This window comes from Poecilia reticulata, linkage group LG9 (genome assembly GCF_000633615.1).
Source record: "Poecilia reticulata strain Guanapo linkage group LG9, Guppy_female_1.0+MT, whole genome shotgun sequence".
NCBI lineage: Eukaryota > Metazoa > Chordata > Actinopteri > Cyprinodontiformes > Poeciliidae > Poecilia > Poecilia reticulata.
Window position 1 is genome coordinate 4158197 of NC_024339.1, and position 18455 is coordinate 4176651.

General features: G+C 40.7%; 2 protein-coding genes across 18 annotated transcripts in view; one reads left to right on the top strand and one right to left on the bottom strand.

Annotated features, from left to right (window-relative positions):
• Positions 1 to 18455, bottom strand: part of zbtb26 (zinc finger and BTB domain containing 26) — a 1115122-nt gene that overhangs the window by 932682 nt on the left and 163985 nt on the right. The gene's annotated exons all lie outside the window — the stretch shown is intronic.
• pdzd2 (PDZ domain containing 2) overlaps positions 1 to 18455 on the top strand; it is a 192590-nt gene that overhangs the window by 17820 nt on the left and 156315 nt on the right. For 16 of the 17 annotated variants that reach the window (XM_017306570.1, XM_017306566.1, XM_008417432.2 and 13 more), the window contains 2 exons: positions 6593 to 7044; positions 9172 to 9616. In XM_017306570.1, coding sequence (XP_017162059.1) covers positions 6710 to 7044; positions 9172 to 9616 — 780 coding nt within the window. In that variant the 5' untranslated portion in view covers positions 6593 to 6709. Of the gene's footprint in view, positions 1 to 667; positions 1343 to 6592; positions 7045 to 9171; positions 9617 to 18455 lie in introns of those variants that run through there. The other variant, XM_017306568.1, reaches the window with a different exon arrangement.

Here is an 18455-nt window from a genome sequence, read left to right on the forward strand (position 1 = left end):
AGCCTGAATCCCAACAAAAATAAATCGTTCATCAATAATAATAATCCATCGAAAAGTCCATAATCAGGCGATCAAAAAAAAGTAAAATTCTTGTTGCGCAAAAAAAAAAAACAACGTTGGGGCCCAAAAATATTTATCAGTCTTCGTGCACACAAAAAAGCATAAATAAAAAAAAAATGGAAGGGTCTCACCGGGTCGGTGTTTGTGTACCCGGGCGGTTCCCTTTGTCAGGCCTGGAACGCGAGCGCATCGGGACCGGTCATCGTTCCGTGTGGCTTTATCTTGCCTCCAGAAGAATTTTGACTCCTTTGTTAGTTGATCTGGCAACGCTTTTAGTCCAAAAACTCAGGTATCTCCGGGCTCGTCTTTTAAGCTCCCCGGTCSGTCGCTCGGCRTCCTCTTCCCAGCCTGCTGTCACACCCCTTTTTGTTTCTCYCAACCGAGTGTCCCTTGTTCCTTTTATCAGTTCCGGTAAAWGTTGTGACCCAGATATATTTTTACTTCGCGGACTTTTTCAAATAAAATACATACATACAAGACATCCTTGCGTACATACAAATGCAACAAAATTCTGTGCATTTCATTACCCTATATTTTATTCTCGGAGGTAAACATTTATTTATTTATTTTTAGGATACTTCATTTCATTGTGATGTCACAGATTGACGTCATCTAGTCTTTATAACTAACCTTTGCTATTATATATTAAGAGTTAAACATATTCTTGAGCTTGCTAATGTTCATCTTCTGCACATCACAACTAATTTATTGCATTTTACTATACAAATTTCAACGTATAGATTAAATGTAAAGCAATCTTGACTAGTCTTTGTAGTCAAACTATTTTGTTAATTACTATAAGATGGGACATACAAAAAATTGCTTTTAAACATGAAAATCATAGTTGTAAACAGGACCAACATACTTCAAAATAAATGCCAAAAAATAAATGAAATACAGGTATAAATATTTAGTTAAAAATCAAATGCTACATAAACACAGCCTAATGCCACTGACAGTGGAAGACACTGGATTCATGAGTGTGTGCTTTCATTACCTCTAGTCGCTGTGAACATTAAACAAAACAGTCCATTTTATGTTTATGTTCTGCAAAAAAAGGTTAATCCAACTCTTAGGTCCAGTTACCAAGAGCTTGAAATGTTCTGTGACCAGTTCTTGTGCTTCGCAAAGGTTCTTGGTGCACCAGGTTTGACGAGATGATCAATCACGTATAAACTTCAAAAGGCTCAAATTTTCCATGGATTCCCAGTCATTCAGTTCCTTAAGGGACTTGAACCATCTTGGTGGAATGCAAAGCTGCTTCTTCACTTTCGTCTGCATCGTGAGTCGACCTCGTTCAGGCTTTGAGCCCAGAAAATCTATAAACAAAGAGAATGGATACTCAAGTTTAATACAGAAACACTTCAAGTTATAAACATACTTTTTACAAAACGCTTCTAAATTACATTACAGCTGCACATCACCTTGCTCATCAGCGTCTCACCAATTGCTAATATCTCTTTGATAAACAACAACATTGAGTAATTTTGATGAATTCTGACAGATAAATAATCTACACTAAGAGTGTGTCAATTGCAGATTTCTGACCAATCTTTAAAAATCTGACTTGTCAATTCTGATTTTGGCCGATACCAATTGTCTTGTCTGAATATTGCTAAATGCAGAAAACGTCAGTGGGTTGGCAACAGTGGGGTGACTATTGATAACTGCAAACATGGAGACATGACCTGGTGGACCGGTCTATCAGTCAAACGTCTCCAATAGGAGAGGAAAGCGGTTGATTTTTAGATCTTTGCTGGGGTAGATAAGATCAGTGGATGAAATCACCTTCACATGTATTGGCGGATTACCAATCATCAAAATTAAGGATTTGGGGAAGATTTATTTATCTCACTGCGCAAGAGGCAATTGCGCATGAGCGTCACGGGCAAAAGGTCAAAGGTAACAAGGTGACCGGCTTATTATGTTGTACAAAAAAGAAACAAAAAAGCAAAGGATTTTAGCACATGTTTTTATGTGTCAGAAAAGGGCTTAGGAAATACCAAAAAAAATTATAATTTTGACCAAAAGGGCACTTGGGGGCAAGGAGCAAAAAGGGCAGATGCTCAAACACCCACAGCTCCCCCCTCTGCACGTGCCTGGTTTCAACCATAACTGACATATCAATGTTGATTCAACCATCATTTGTATGTAAATTTACATGCATATTTGTGTTATTGCATTGAATCAGTTAGGAATCAACATTGATTCAACCTTCGTCTGAATGTGGTTTTGCACACATATTTCTGTTTATTTTACATTGAATCAATGTTGATTCAACACTCATTTGACGGTGGATCTGCATGCATATTTGTGTTGATTCTACATTGAATCAGTCAGGAATCAACGTTGATTCAACCATCTGAACGAGGATCTGCACACATTTCTGTTGATTCTACATTGAATTAGTCAGGAATCAATGTTGATTCAACCATCATTTTATGTCAATTTTTATGCATATTTCTGTTGATTGAATCAACAGAAATATGAATCAGTTAGGAATAAACATYGATTCAACCTTCATCTGACTGTGGATCTACATGCAGATTTGGGTCAATTTCATATTGAATGAAAGCTAAGGATTGATGTACATTTTTAGGTCTGATAGGTTTGCATCATAACATACCACTAAAAGTTTCTTCACTGGTGTTAAACACTATATTATTGGCAGATCATGGGTAAACTGTGTACAAAAGTTTAAAAATGACAACATAGGTTTGATATAACATTTTATTTAAGAGGGACAAATCTTTAAACATATTTGAATCCTTTTTTCTGTCAGAACAGTCTATTGTCCACAGAAGAACAGAGTCCATGAGGTTATGCTTTGTACTGTATGAACCAGGGAAACGGTACAAGTTGTGGTAACCCCAGTTTCACTCTGGCTGGCGTCACTGATTCCTTGCGATGTCTTCCTCTCATTCTGGCTTGTAATGAAGCCACTTCTTGACAGTTTTACTGCAGTCTTCAAGAGTCAGCTTTTGGTCAAACTGCAGAGCAACGGCTGAAAAACACAAAAATAAAAGGGAGGAAGGTGCCAGTTAGAAATATGATAAACATTTGAAAAGTTCTGAAAGAAATTGAAATATTAAACTGTACTGGTTACAGGTCTGAGAACAAATACTAACCATATAGTTCCCCATGTACTCTCACTGTTAGATAAAAATGAACTTTTCATTAATACTCATCTTAATGTTTACATATACAACAACATTTACCTATCAAGCTGCAATCTAGTGTAGGATTTATGATGCTGCACTCATGTTAAAATGAGGGAATAAACATTTAAAATAAAGGCTGTTAATCAGAAAACTTAAAGATAAAACTCAGGGAGGATCAGGGTTTATTTAACACACCAGAGACAGATAAATGGAGCAAAAGGTGATTTATACTGTAGTTGGAAAAATTATTTATAATTTATACAGAATAAACTTCCATCAAATAGCTGGTTTAATCTTTAACTACAAATATTTCCAAATAAGTTATTAAATTCATTACAAAATGTCCACGTGCTGATAAAGATCCCACACCAGTAATAATAGTCCAGTTCAGTTTAGTTTAACCAGTTACCAATCCAAGAAACAGACTGAATCTGTCATTAGCAGGTTTAGTGCCTTACATGTTTTAAGTGTTTCCTTTCTGTCTCACCTGGATTTAATTTGTGGATGATTAACAACCTTCTGCACTTCTTGATGACTGCAGACCGTCATGCAATCATCTAACTCACTTGTTCTGGAACAGAGGCACATCTAAGCACGTCCCTAAGCACATCATAATAAAAAATGAAAAACAAGTGATTACTATCACAACAATTTAAAGCCTACCTGGAGCAGCCAGCCTTACACTTCCTTGTCCACCACATGCTCTCCCAGACCAAACAATAATCCCCTCCCTATTTTAAAAACTCAAATCTCACAAAATCTCGCAGGATTTCATACTTGGGCCTGGAGCGGTGGGCAGGATGAAAATAATACAAAATGAGACATGACCTCAATTATTAAAAATATCTGTTTTGCCCCAAAATAACCAGGATTACTATGGGCACAAAACAATGCCCTTATTTTTCAATAAACACATTTAAGATCAAAGTCATATTGAAAAACTTATCATAAAACTGCTCAGAGGAGAATTCAATTCAGAAGCTGGTTGCAAACAAACCAGCAGCAAAGTGGCTGTTTGATTGGGACAAACCACTAGTGTAAAAAGGGGGAGTCGGACTGTACAACTCCTAGTAGAGACTTGTAGATGTTTTTGTGTCAACACATTATGCACAGTCAGTAATAATATTTACAGACAAGTAAGAAAATGTACATAAAGGAATCACAACCCAATGTTCTATACATGTAGTGCGTAATTTGAAACATGATTAAGCCTCACTTAGTAATAAAATGTTCTGACCCAGAGCGCAAGGATGGGGGAAGGGAAGAAAGGGATAAGAGGGGGTATAGAAGGGAAGGATGGGAGGAGCAAGTGGGTGTGGGGAGTTTTGAGAGGGAGAAGGGGGAGATGAGAAGGTGATGAGGGGTGCAACAAACTGTACAGATTGCACACATGGAGGCCTTAGTCCAGGGGTGGGATCCTGGTCCTCGAAGGCCAATGTCCTGCAACTCTTAGATGTCTCCCTGGTAGAACACACCTGGACCCAATAGCTGAATCACCTCCTCTGTTCAGGCAGGTTCTCCAGAGTCCTGCTAATGACCTTATTATTTGACTCAGGTGTGTTGAAGTAGAGGCACATCTTAAAGTTGCAGGAGACCGGCGCTAGAGGCCTGGAGTTGCCCACCCCTGCCCCAGTCCTTGACGCAGCTGTCGCAGGCTTGATTCCCGGCCATGGCAACCTTTGTTGCATGTCTTCCCCCTTTCTTGTCAATTAACTATCAAATAAAGGCCACTAGAGTAAAAAAAATCTTTAACAAAATAAAATGTGAAAATTTAAAACCATCCATTTTCTTGACACCCTTGTCCGTTCGTGGGGTCGGGGGGGTTGCTAGTGCCCATCTCCAGCTAACATTCTGGGCAGGAGGCGGGGTACACCTTGGACAGGTTGCCAGTATGTCGCAGGGCAACACAGAGACACACAGGACAAACAACCAKKCAMACACACACTCACACCTAGGGGCAATTTAGACAGACCAATTAACCTGACAGTCATATTTTTGGACTGTGGGAGGAAACCGGAGTACCCAGAGAAAACCCATGCATGCACAGGGAGAACATGCAAACTCCATGCAGAAAGATGCCAGGCTGGGAATCAAACCCAGAGCCTTCTTGCTGCAAGGCAACAGCTCTACCAACTGTGCAGCCCAAAATTTAAAACTCTCACCTAAAATTAAAATTGTTTCACCCAGAGCCCAAGGATGAGGGGAGGAGAGTGGAAAGGGGGAGGAGATTGAGGGGTAGATGGGCCCAGGTGAGGGATGGGTGGTGGGGGAAAGGGGTGTGTGTAGAGGGGTGTGAAAAACAGCTTACATTGATTGAACATTTAGATCATGAGTTCTTCCCCAAACCTTGTCCTCAAGGCAAACTGACCTGCATGTTTTCATTTCAGCAAAACCCYGTTAATCAGACATCAATTAAAATCATGTGTGCCCAATTAGGGAAATGCCTAAAACTTGCAGGGCTTGGAGGACCAGTGCTGAAACACACTGGATTCACTTTGACTTTACTTGAAATAATTAAGTCCGATACCACATTTGTATCCCTCGTCTGACACAATGACTCAAGCTAACAGGGACAGATTCCCTGGTAAGCCACMGTGGCTCTGAGGGTAGAGCAGTTGTCTTGTGGTCGGAAGGTTGACGGCTCAATTCCAGCTCCCTCCTGCCACATGCCAATGTGCCCCCTGGTCACCCAATCCCAACTGATCTATGCATTAAGTGAATGTGACTCTAGTGTAAAGCGCTTTCAGTTATAAAAATGACTGGAAAAATACTATCTAAGTTTATTTACCATTTTTGAAGTAAACTGAATGATTTGAGTAAGACTGACCTGACTTAAATCTGTTAACTTAAACATACTTAATAAATTTGTTAAAAATAAATTAACAAATTGAGTTGGATGATTATAATATATTGAATTGGTTAAACTCAATAAATTAAGTTGGATAAATTTAATAATTTCAGTTGGATAAACTTAATTGAATTGCTTGTTACCTACAGAAGCAATTCAATTAAGTTGGTTCAACTATTTTCTTTTTAGAGTGTGTTTTATAGTTGATCCACCGTCATTTGTCGACTTCAACCAAAAATCAACCATTAATCTGACCTCGGCATTTCAGTCATCAGATTTCAACCACAAAACAACATTGATTCAATGACACAGTTTCAACGGTTTGATTGGATGGTTGTTTGATGGTTGATCCACCGTCATTTGTCGACTTCAACCAAAAATCAACCATTCTAACTATTTTTCAACGTTGATTTAACATCGTGCGTTATCTGGGATGAGTATATGTAAACTTCTGTTGGGACTGATACTGTCTGTCTAAAATTGACTGAGTATACAGATTTGTTGGTTCTTCTGCCTCTTCCAGGATGAAGAGTACCACAATGGAGAAGAAGACAGTTTTTGTGGCAGTATTCAGTTGGATGATCTACCCTTGTGTCTGGCTGCCGCTCAGAAATTGGTGGAGTATATTAAGATCAATTTCATGGAGAGTGACACAGCTCACTCAGCTACAAGCTCCTATTGTAGAAAGGGACTTGATGTCGAAGTTCATGTTGTTTCCTTCAGAAAAAGTGAGGACGATGCTGTTGAATTTGGCCTGAGCTTTGGGGATATCCCTATTTTTGGGGATCCTGATATAAAAAAAGGCTCTTCAAGGAAAAAGAGAGAGCAGGGCCCCATCGTTGACGTGGGCTGCATCTGGGTGACAGAGGTGAAAAAGAAAAGCCCAGCAGCCTGTTGTAGGTGTATCAAACTCAGAGATGAATTGCTGTCAGTAAATGGACAACTGATGGTGGGAGTTAATGTCAGCGGAGCCAGGTAAGATGACATTAGTAATACCCTGTTACTTCCCTATTTGACTCTGCATTCTCTTCATGTCTCCTTGCTGTTTTTTTTCCCTCGTTGGGCTTATGGTTTTTTTGTTCTGCTCTAGCTCCTTGTGATTTTTATAAGTTTTTTGTTCATCATTTTTATTAAACGTCCTCCATCTGCAAGCTCCCTCTTACATTCTGCATTGAGTCCACAATAAACCTACAACACAACATGACGACGAGAATGCAGCTACAATGACAAGGGGAGAAAGATGAAAATGAAATTAAGACCAATCACACAATAGTTTCACATGCAGAAGGGTACAAAAAGTTCAGGGGTGTTTGTGAAAAGAAGGGACAGACAGCATGAGGCTGAGAACAAAATTATGTTATTTTCATCATGCAACTGCAACAATGAAAACTGATTTCAGCAGTAAGAGGCTATCTCTTATGGGATGTAAGAGTTCTTTAACTGTTAAAAGATCTGACAGTGTTTTTTTTTGGAGTGAATCCTCAGTATATAATACATGCTATAAATACGTGAATGAGGATGACAGATTTAATTGTAAAGCATCTTTAAGTGACTTGAAAAGAACTGTATAAGTATGATTTCAATGACTTTATCATCATAGAATCAATATATTAGGGGTTCTGGTTCAGACCTTAGAAGCCATATTTGTTTTGTGAGGCCTGCAGATGTCTGTGTCCTTGGGAATAGATACTTTACTTTCCCAAGGTCTTCTGCACATATAAATCAGTATGAGCTGGGCTCACTGGTAGGTCAGGGCACGTATACCTGCTGAGATGCGCACACCTCAAATTCTGCCCAGTCATGATTATGCTTGAGACTCTAGGAAGTACTAAATTTTTTGCAGCTTTTGTGCTTTCTCTTCATACTTTAAATTTAGATTTTTTCAAAATTCAAGTCAAAAACACAACATGAACCCCCACTAAAATCGGAATTTCAAATGAGAAAGTCAAAGCTTTTTGTGTCTCAATGCATAATGAGGAGTAAATTAATGTGTCATCTGCTTGTGTTGTTAACCCATCCATCCATCTATCCATTTTCTGTTCACCCTTGTCCCTAGTGGGGTTGGGACAAGGGTTACTGGTGCCTATCTCCAGCTAACGTTCCGGGCGAGAGGCAGGGTCACCCAGGACAGGTCGCCAAGCAAATTGCAAATTTAGCTGTTTTCAACTAGCAACTAGAACAAATTTCAATTGGGTTGTGACTTCATTCCCGGCTCAGAGCTCTGCTTCTAAGACAAACTGAACACAGCATTTAAAATAAAATTTATAAAAGAAAAAAAATACAATCACATTAGAGAACTTTGGTGTGTCTGGCTGAAAGATTTGAGAAGAATACACAGATTTGGATTTTTAAATTATTGTGCAAGACTATTTGTCCATTGGTGTGTAGTTCTCTGTATAGAAAACCCATTTAATTGCATTCTTTCATGCAGCTGCCATAGTCATTAACACTAAAGGCAAAACTGAAACTGGTTCAGATAACCAGCCATATATAGAGGGCCATATCTCAATTGTCAAAAGCTCATGACACATCCTGGTAGGCTGTGTCCTTGACATTATAAACACATTATAGTTGAATAATAGCAAATAATACACTGGAAAATCTATTACTACAAAGAGTCGAACAACACTTTCACACTGAAATGAAGTTGTTAAAATTTTTTTGCAATTCTGCCCAGTTGGTGTGCTTATGCAGATTGTGAAGTGGTTGCAATCCAGTGTGAAGGGTGCCTGTCTGAGAGAGTTAGGCAGACAGAGGCAGCACAGCAAGAGTTAATTGCAGTTGGGGGGGGATAGTGATTATTAACAGAAGAATATTTGGCGTAGCCATCACTGATGTTTCTGTATCCTGAGCACTTTTGTCCATTATATCTACCAAGTGAGTTTAGATTAAATATTTGGCTAGCTGCTGGTGGTGCTGCATTCTCACTTTAGTTAGTTGTTTATAGGGAACTTTGCAGCAGTTTATCAAATTTTTTCTTGAATGGACAATAAAACTTTACTTGAAAATGAATGGTTTTGTTAATATGTAATGAGTTTGGCAAAAACAGAACAGAATAGTTTTGTAGATACTAAGTCTGTTTTTTTTTGGTTTTTTTAACAGCTACCTGGTTGATCAGTGCTGGAATGGCGGTTGCATTGATTTGATCCTTTTGCGTCGCATCAAGCGAAAGGCCCCTCTCCCTCCTTGTGTCAAGGGAAGTTTCACTATTCCTAACAAGATGGATCACTGTCAAACCCAGCAGGACATAACTGATTTTGAAGTGGTGAACTGCAAACGTACACGCAAACTTGGGGTGATATCACGATCATCTAACCAAGGCTACAGGGAAAGTACTGCATCACAGATCAAAACCAGGAATCAGTACTCCCTTTTTAATACTGATGAAGAAGTCTGTTCTTCACTAGAAGACTGCAGCCCAGACTTGCCTCCTCAGACAAGAACTATTCATTCATACAATGGATCTGCTGGAAGTCTGCCGGGGAGAAGTCACAGTCAGATGTTGGAATGCAAAATGAAATCCTTCATTAGTGAAGCTACTACCCAGGTGAGACTCTCCTGACACACTGCACTTAAGTTTAAACACACAAGGGACGATACTAATGACTCCCTCATTATACAGATGAAAAGAGACAAAATAAAAATATTTCAGCAAGTTTAACAGCATCCAGATTATACAGAGAAGGAGACCAAGGGATCTCTGTGTCATTTAGATAAAACATTCTGTGCCTTAAAATTACTTTTCACCAAGCGTCTACCATGATCCTCACCTGCGATGTCTGAGTGTGGAGTTTTTATGTGTGGTGAACTAAAGGGCGTAGTGATTTGGATCAGAAAAAACTGGAGGCATCCGTTCAAAGATGTGGCGTCCTTTTATTATCGCTCAACTTACAATTCTTGATGCAAACAAAACTAAACGATCGGCAAACATCACACTTATAACTCCTCCTTGATAACACAGTTGGTAAGCTGTTGAACTACTGCAAAACCACTACAAAAAAAAAACGTTCTAGAAAGTTTCAGCACATTAAGGCTCTGACAGGTTGTTGTCAACCATGATTGACAGGCTGTCCAGGCAATCACAGTCCAGACAGGCCTACAAGGCACAGTCCAGCAAACTTGTGTTTTCCATAGCCACCCCCAAATTATCATAGATAATTTGCAGCTTGGAAAATATTTACTGAAGATCGGCCCTTTAATCTGGAACTTCTGACAGTTTCACTAGACGTACTACTGGGCAAATATAGTTGTGCTCTTTGACCTGCACTTCAGCTGTGCGGATTCTTCCGTCTGCTCCAGGGAAAACCGTTTTTATCAAATCCAATGGGCCAAAGAGCTCGTGGTAACTGTGCTCTCTGGGGGTTTCCCCTTTTCTGTTGTCTCCTATTTTTCCTGCCACTTCTTATTTACATCATGTAATATCAGCAGGTGCCTACGTCCACAGGTTTTACAGGTTGCCTTGAGAGTACATTTGGCAGACTGATGTCCTCTTCCACAATGCCAGCAGCGGTTATTTATTTTGATCCACAGCACTTTTTGTTCCTTTGTAAGCTGCTAAAAGTTCTGACAACCATTCAGGAAATGACTGGAATGGTCACAGCAGGAACAGTAGGGTTTATTCTTTACCTTCTCAGGAGTAATGGCATTTTGCGTCAGCTCAGAAACTGTGGTCTCTCCTGATTTCCCAGCACTGAGCAGTAATGCTGTAGTTCCTGAAGCCACCTTTTTGTCCCTTTCTGTGCCTCTTTTCTTTTGGCTGCCTCTGGCAAGAGTACAAAATCTGGTGTCATCTTCATAAATCCAGCCATTCTCCAAGATCATACAGAGTTGGGATTGGAACCTTACTTGGATGAACTCTTCTTCTGAAACTGCTTCTAAGATCGTGTGGAAGCTTGCTTAGCAATCTGGAAACTTGAGATCCACACTGGAATTCAATACTGCCTTCTCTTCCTAGCTGTTCTAACATGCCCAACAGAGAACGTATTCGTAGGGAAGTGCTTCTCAATTCCGGTCCTCAGGCCCCCCTGCTCTGCATGTTTTAGATGTGCCTCTATTTCAGAACAACTGATACAAATGATTGTATTACCTCGTCTGCAAGCATCAAGTACTCCAGAAGCCTGTTAATCACCCACAGATTCATTCCAGGTGTGGGGCAGCAGGGAAATACCTAAAACATGCACGGCAGGGGGGCCTGAGGACCGGAATTGAGGCACTGTCGTAGGGCAAATATGCGAAATGCTTCCCAGTCCCCTCTGCTGAGTGTCATTAATCTGGAAATGGAAATGTTCATGACTGTCATTACAGCGATAGAGTAATGACACTCAATGACATCTTCATTACTAGTTTACTGTGCTACACTTTAACAGAGGAGGATAATGTCACAATTATAATGGTCTCATGACAGCAAAAGGTATGTGTAACAACAAGTGACTTGTTAATGCTGTCTTATAAGGGTAATATTTTAAAATTCACCTGTTATGACATTCATGACAAGTTATAATTTCTTGCTTAATGTCAAGTTTTCATGACAACGACATTGTCTTAGGTAATATCACGTTGTCATAACGAAGACATTTTTGGTGAGGTTAATGTCAAGTTGTCATAACGAAGACATTTTTGTCTAGATTAATGTCAAGTTGTCATAATGAAGACATTTAGAATATTGTGAACTTTGTATTAAAAGTGTCATGATTTACCAAATGAAGCTTTATGACAACAGTCATAAATATTCATGAAGACTTATTTATGTTTACGACAGATGTTTATGACAGTGTCATGTCAGTCTTATTCACCCCCCTTCAAATAAAATGTTACCAAATCTGCTTCAAGGAGAGCTTCTTCTAGCTTGAGATGATCTGTTAGAACCTGATATTTAAAATGTTCAGAAGCACCAGCTGGCAGAATGTTATCAAAAGCAATCCTAAGCCTGGAGAACTCACGTGAATCTGGAAGCACAAAATAGGGTATAGTTGGAGCAGGACCACTATATGTACTTCCATGTTTAGGTATAGAATGTGAGCTTTGGACCATTCTAGAGTCATCAGGATCTTCTCTTTCAGACAAAGCAGAAAATCTGTGCGCTCTAACCTGGAGATTCTAGATGGGACTGACCTTTTCGGAGCTGGCACTGGAGGTGTAGAGGTCCTTATTTTCGCTGAACTTCGTCGCTCAGGAACTGGAGCTGCTGATAGGCTTTCTGACACACTCTCTTGACATATTCTATTCCCTTACCCGTAGTCTTGATCTGAATGATGCACACGCTGATCTTCGTGAGGGACAGTAGACTCGTCTCTTATGCTTGCGGAAAGTGAATGATGCTCTATGTCTTCCCTCCTCGCTTTCTGTAGTGTGTGAATCCTTGGATTCGGGACAGGAAATACTGTACATTATGTGTTGGTGAAGCAAAAACGTTATCTTCAGCCTCGCTCGCTGTGAGTTTCTCCATTTTGTGTTCCATCACCTTCAACGTCTCCAGGACTGTGGACAGCTGTGCTGCTGTTTTTCGCAGCTCCTGCAATTCCCTCCTTATCTCATTGTTACTGTGATATAGATCGTCTCTATCTCTTGTGAGCTCCAAAATAGCTTAACGTTGGCACTGATTTTCTTTCCATAAAAACTCCTTTTAGTAAGTCACGTTATTGCTTTGATTTTAATCGGTATGTTTAGAATCCACTGAAAACAAAGATTTCAAGATATAAACTGGACAATACACTGGCAGTTTAGTGGCATGTCCACAGTTGTGGTCTTGACCGGTCTTGAAATAAAATCCCGAGGCCTCATTGCCCGAGACTGAGACAAGACCGAGACCAAATGAGGTCGGGTCCGAGACGAGACAGAGACCATCAAAAAGTGGTTTCGAGACCAAGACCGGTCTCGAGTACTACAACACTACTACTGACGCAGACAAAGTCAAATTCGCTAAACAAAGGTAGTTTGGACATGGGGATAAACCAGGTAGATTCCTAACATACAAAAACACGTAAGTCCTCCCAAACAATTGTTTACATTTCTGACTGCAGGGTTCCTGTTCTATAGACCCAGAAAAAATAAATAAATAAATGCAGCTTTTTTTTATTCTACAAAAATCTGTATCAATCTGAGCAGACACCTCCAGCGTGTCCTGGGTCTTCCCCGGGGCCTCCTCCCGGTGGGAAGTGCCTGGAACACCTCACCAGGGAGGCGTCCAGGAGGCAACCTGACCAGATGCCCGAGCCAACTGGCACCTCTCGACGTGAAGGAGCAGCGGCTCTACTCTGAGTCCCTTCCGAATGACCGAGCTTCTTACTCTCAGGGAGAGCCTCTAAGGGAGAACCCAGCCACCCTATGGAGAAAACCCATTTCAGCTGCATGTATCCGGGACTTTCTGTTATGATCCAAAGCTCATGACCATAGATAGGAACGTAGATCAATCGGTAAATCGAGAGCTTCGCTTTTTGACTCAGCTCTCTCTTCACCACGACGGACCTGTACAGCACCCGCTTCACTAATCTGCCTGTCGATCTCCCCTTCCCTTCTTCCCTCATTCTTGAACAAGATCCCAAAATACTTAAACTCCTCCACTTGGGGCAGGACACACCCCCCGACCCGGAGGAGGCATGCTACCCTTTTCCAACTCAAGACCATGGCACTGATCCTCATCCCAGCCGCTTCACACTCGGCTGCGAACCGCTTCAGTGAGAGCTGCAGATCACGACCTGATGAAGCCAATAGGACCACATCATCCGCAAAAAGCAGAGAAGCGATCCTAAGGCCACCAAAACCGATCCCCTCAAAACCTTGGCTGTGCCTAGAAATTCTAAAGTAAAACATAAAAGTAATGAAGAGAATCGGTGACTCAGCCCTGGCGGAGTCCAACTCTCAACGGAAATGAGCCCGACTTACTGCCAGCATTGCGAACCAGACTCTGACATCAGTAGTACAGGGACTTGACTGCCTGTATCAAAGGGCCCGGGCCCGGGCCCTTTGATACCCAGAGCTGTGCAGAGACTACTAAAGGGGAAGGTGCTCCAAAAAAAAAAAAAGGGCACATCTAACCGCATTCTAGGACAGAATATTAACAAAGCCACACAGCTTTCAGAGTTTAATAAACAATGATAAATAATAAAATTGTGAAATATACAATCAAAGCTAAGGAAAATCTCTATATAGAGCATACAACTATGCATATGTAAGATATTTTATTAGTAATTTCTTTCTGCAGGTCTATTTTGTTATAGGAAAGTATTGCAATATTCAAACCCGCAATTTAACAAGATATGTAATTCAGAGCTAGCTTTACAGACAAAATATGTCTGTAAACAGAATTACACTATTAAAAATATAAACAAGGGCACAATGCAACCTTTTAGTGTACTGTAAGCTGCCTGTTTGCTACACTTGCAGTGGAGATGAAAATGGTCCATTCAGGAAAGCAGAACTGCATCAAACTTTAATGTGGAACTGCAGAGAAAAGAATGAAAAATACAAAAGCAAAAATTGAATTGTTAATGCATGTCACCATGAGAAAAGCCTACTGAGTTTTGCTTAAAAAGGGTAGGGTAAGGGTTAGGGTTTTAAAATTAAAATCACACATTTTTTGTCTCATGAAGTGAAAAAATTATTTGCAAAACAAACTTACTTGCGCATGTCAGAAATTTTTCTTGCTATTCTAAGTTTTTGTTTGAGTCACAAAGTTTTGTTTGTGATGACGTCGGGGGTAGGGCCTAAAATCGCAACAAAAGATTTCTGATGTATGCAAATAAAAGTTTATGTTTGGCAAATGACTTTTTAAGTTCACGAGACAAAAATCCATCCATCCATCTATTTTCTGTACACACTTGTCCCTTATTGGGGTTAAGAGACAAAAATGAGTTAATTAATTACATTTTTTGAACAGATCTTTTTGTTTAAAAAAAAGAAATCATTACAATTCCAACAGTTTTGATTACAATTTTATTTTACTTAACTGAGGTTAGGTTTTTCTTTTCATTGAATAATTCCATCCATCCATTTTCTAACACGGTTGTCCTTTAGTGGGGTCGGGAGCGTTGCTGGTGCCTATCTCCAGCTAACGTTCCGGGCGAGAGGCGGGGTACACCCTGGACAGGTCCCAAGGCAATACAGAGACAGACAGGACAAACAACCATGCACACACACACTCACATAGGGAGAAATTAGAGAGGCCAATTAACCTGACAGTCATGTTTTTGGACTCCACAATTTAATTATTTATTTTTTGTTCATAGAAATAAAATAAAAAAATCGGGGCCCTGTCAATTACAAAATTAATCATCGGGGCCCTGTCAATTACAAAATTAATCATAATGTATTTTCAAATACTGGGTGAGAACATTTTATTACTAAGCGGGGGTTATCACATTTTTAATAACACTGTAGAGGATAGTGAGTGGTGATTCTTTTCTGTACACTTTTTTTACTTGAAATAAAAATTCTTACTGTTTGTGTGTGATATATTGACCGGAAAACATCTACAACTTACTACAAGCAGTGAAGCGGTCCACCCCTACCATTTATGAGTGAGATGGCCCAAACACGCTGTTGGCTTGTTTGCAAAAAATGTTAATTCAATGTTGAATTATGATCACAAAGGTTGAATTTAGGATTGAGGTCAATGACAAAACAACCATTCAATTCTAGCCAATTAACTAACGTTGAAAATGTGTCATTGAATCAATTTTGATTTTTCTGTCGATATCTATTGATTGAAATGCTAACATCAAATCCAGTGTGTTTCAGCACTGGTCCTCCAGGCACACTGCCCTGCAAGTTTCAGCACACATGATTTCAATTGACGTCTGATTAACGGGGTTTTGCTGAACTGAAAACACACAGGTCAGTTTGCCTTGAGGACAAGGTTTGGGGAAGAACTCGTGGTCTAAATGTTCAATCAATGTAAGCCTCCCTTCCCCCTGAAGAAGGAGTCCTATTGGGCCTTTTTGGCTTGTGGGACTCCAGAAGCAGCTGATGGGTACCGGCAGGCAAAGCGGCACACAGCTCGGGTGGTTGCTGAGGCAAAAACCCGGGCGTGGGAGGAGTTTGAAGAGGCCATGGAAAAAGACTTCCGTACGGCTTTGAGGCAATTCTGGTCCACCATCCGGCGTCTCAGGAGGGGGAAGCAGTATAGCACCAAAATTGTTTATAGTGGAGTTGGTGTGCTGCTGACCTCGACTCARGACGTTGTGGGCCAGTGGGCAAAATACKTAGAAGACCTCCTCCATCCCACCAACATGCCTTCCACTGAAGAAGCTGAGCCTGGGGACTCTGGGTCGGGCTCTCCAATCTCTGGGGATGAGGTCGCCGAGGTGGTTAAAAAGCTCCTCGGTGGCAGGGGTGGATGAGATCCGCACGGAATTTCTTAAGGCTCTGGATGTTGTAGGGTTGTGTTGGCTGCCACGAGTCTGCAATATTGCATGGACATTGGGGGCASTTCCCCTGGATTGGCAGACTTGGGTGGTGKTCCCCCTGTTTAAAAAGGGGGTCCGAAGGGCTCCAATTACAAAGGGGTCACACTCTTAAGCCTCCCTGGCAAGGTCTATTCCAGGGGTCCTGGAGAGGAGGGTCAGTCGGATAGTCAAACCTCAGATTCAGGAAAAGCACTGTGGTTTTCGTCCTGGCCGTGGAACACTGGACCAGCTCTACACCCTTGGCAGGGTCCTGGAGGGTGTGTGGGAGTTCGCTCAACCGGTCTACATGTGTTTTATGGACTTGGAGAAGGCGTTCGACCGYGTCCCTCGGGGTGCCCTGTGGTGGGTCCTCCGGGAGTATGGGGTACCGGCAGGCACGGGCAGGACGGGGGGCTAGAGGAGCTTGAGCACCTGCCCCTTTTGCTCCTTACCCCCAAGTACCCTTTTGATCAAATTTTTATTTTGTATTTATTTATTTATTGTATTATTATTTCCTAAGCCCTCTTCTGACATTTGTTGTTTTGTTGGGTTTTTTTTGTACAACATAATAAGCCCTCCGGTCACCTTGTTACCTTTGACCTTTTGCCCATGGCGCATGACGCAATTGCCTCTCGCACAGTGAGATAAGGCGGCTAACTGCGGAACGTTCCAGATTACAGAACGGTTTTTGGTGAATTAAAAAAAAAATGTTTTTGGTGAATAAAGTGAAGTAGACTTACAGAACAGACTTTATACTTGTCAGATGACAGAAAACGTTGAACGTATCATTTCTGCTTCAGCACCGAGTAGGGGCGCTGCCAGGAATCGTGGGCCCCCTGACAAAAAATTTGTTTGGGCTCCCCGCGCAGCTGCAATTTTTTAAGTCTATTTGACCCATAAAAAGCATCACAATTTTAAAGGCTTGCATCTGCCTTGCTTTCTTTGGTTCAATACTGATAATTAGCACAATAATTACTGCTCATGAATTTAGCATCCAACAGTCCACATCCAGTATGCAAGTAAGTTGCTTAAATTCTTTCTATTAGTTTTAGATTATTGAAATGTCTCTCCCCATGAGCCACAGTCAAAAGCAACGTGCAACTACACAAAGAAATCCAGCCTTTCCAAAAATGCTATGCAGTTGCATTTTATTCAAGCTACCGTACATAACTTTAATAAAAAATATGTTTTCTCCATAACTGTTAAAACTGTCACGATGTTGTAGCAGTTTGCTATGAGACAGAATCTGTGAAAACAATCAATCTCCTCCACCTCCTTCCTGAATGACTATTGCTAGCTAAAGTAATGCAACGTTCTAACCAAAACAACCAATTTGAACCAGTAGGACGCTCTTAGCACTGTTAATTAGCCTCATTCACTCACTGCGAAATGTGCCAATGGTGGAGAAACAACTTATTGCAAGAAACCGTTTTTCTGCCGTCATTGGCAGCTATGCTAACTAAACTGAGCATTCAGTTTGAATCTGCACAGCTCTGTGCTATGCTAGCAGCATGACTGCACAAATCGAGGGTCGAGGGAGAGGAAGGATGAGCAGCACCACTTGAGATTGTGATTGACAGCACTAAAATTCTCCTGCCACTAACTGAATGTTTCTAGTACTGGGAGAAAGGAGAGGGAATTGATTTTTCACAGATTACCTCTCATGCCATCCCAGATAGCACAGAATGATTGAAACAACATTGAATCAATGTCAGCCAGAAACATTGAATCAACATTGAGTGCTGACATTGAAACAACATTGAAAGTGGTCATTGACTTGTATGTTGAATCAACGTTTGGGTTTCAACCATAACTGGCATTATATTAATGTTGATTCAACCATCATCTGTATGTCAATTTACATGCATATTTGTGTTGATATTGCAATGAATCAGTTAGGAATCAACATTGATTCAACATTCATCTGAATCTGGTTCTGCATGCATATTTCTGTTGATTTTACATTGAATCAATGTTGATTAAACACTCATTTGACTGTGGATC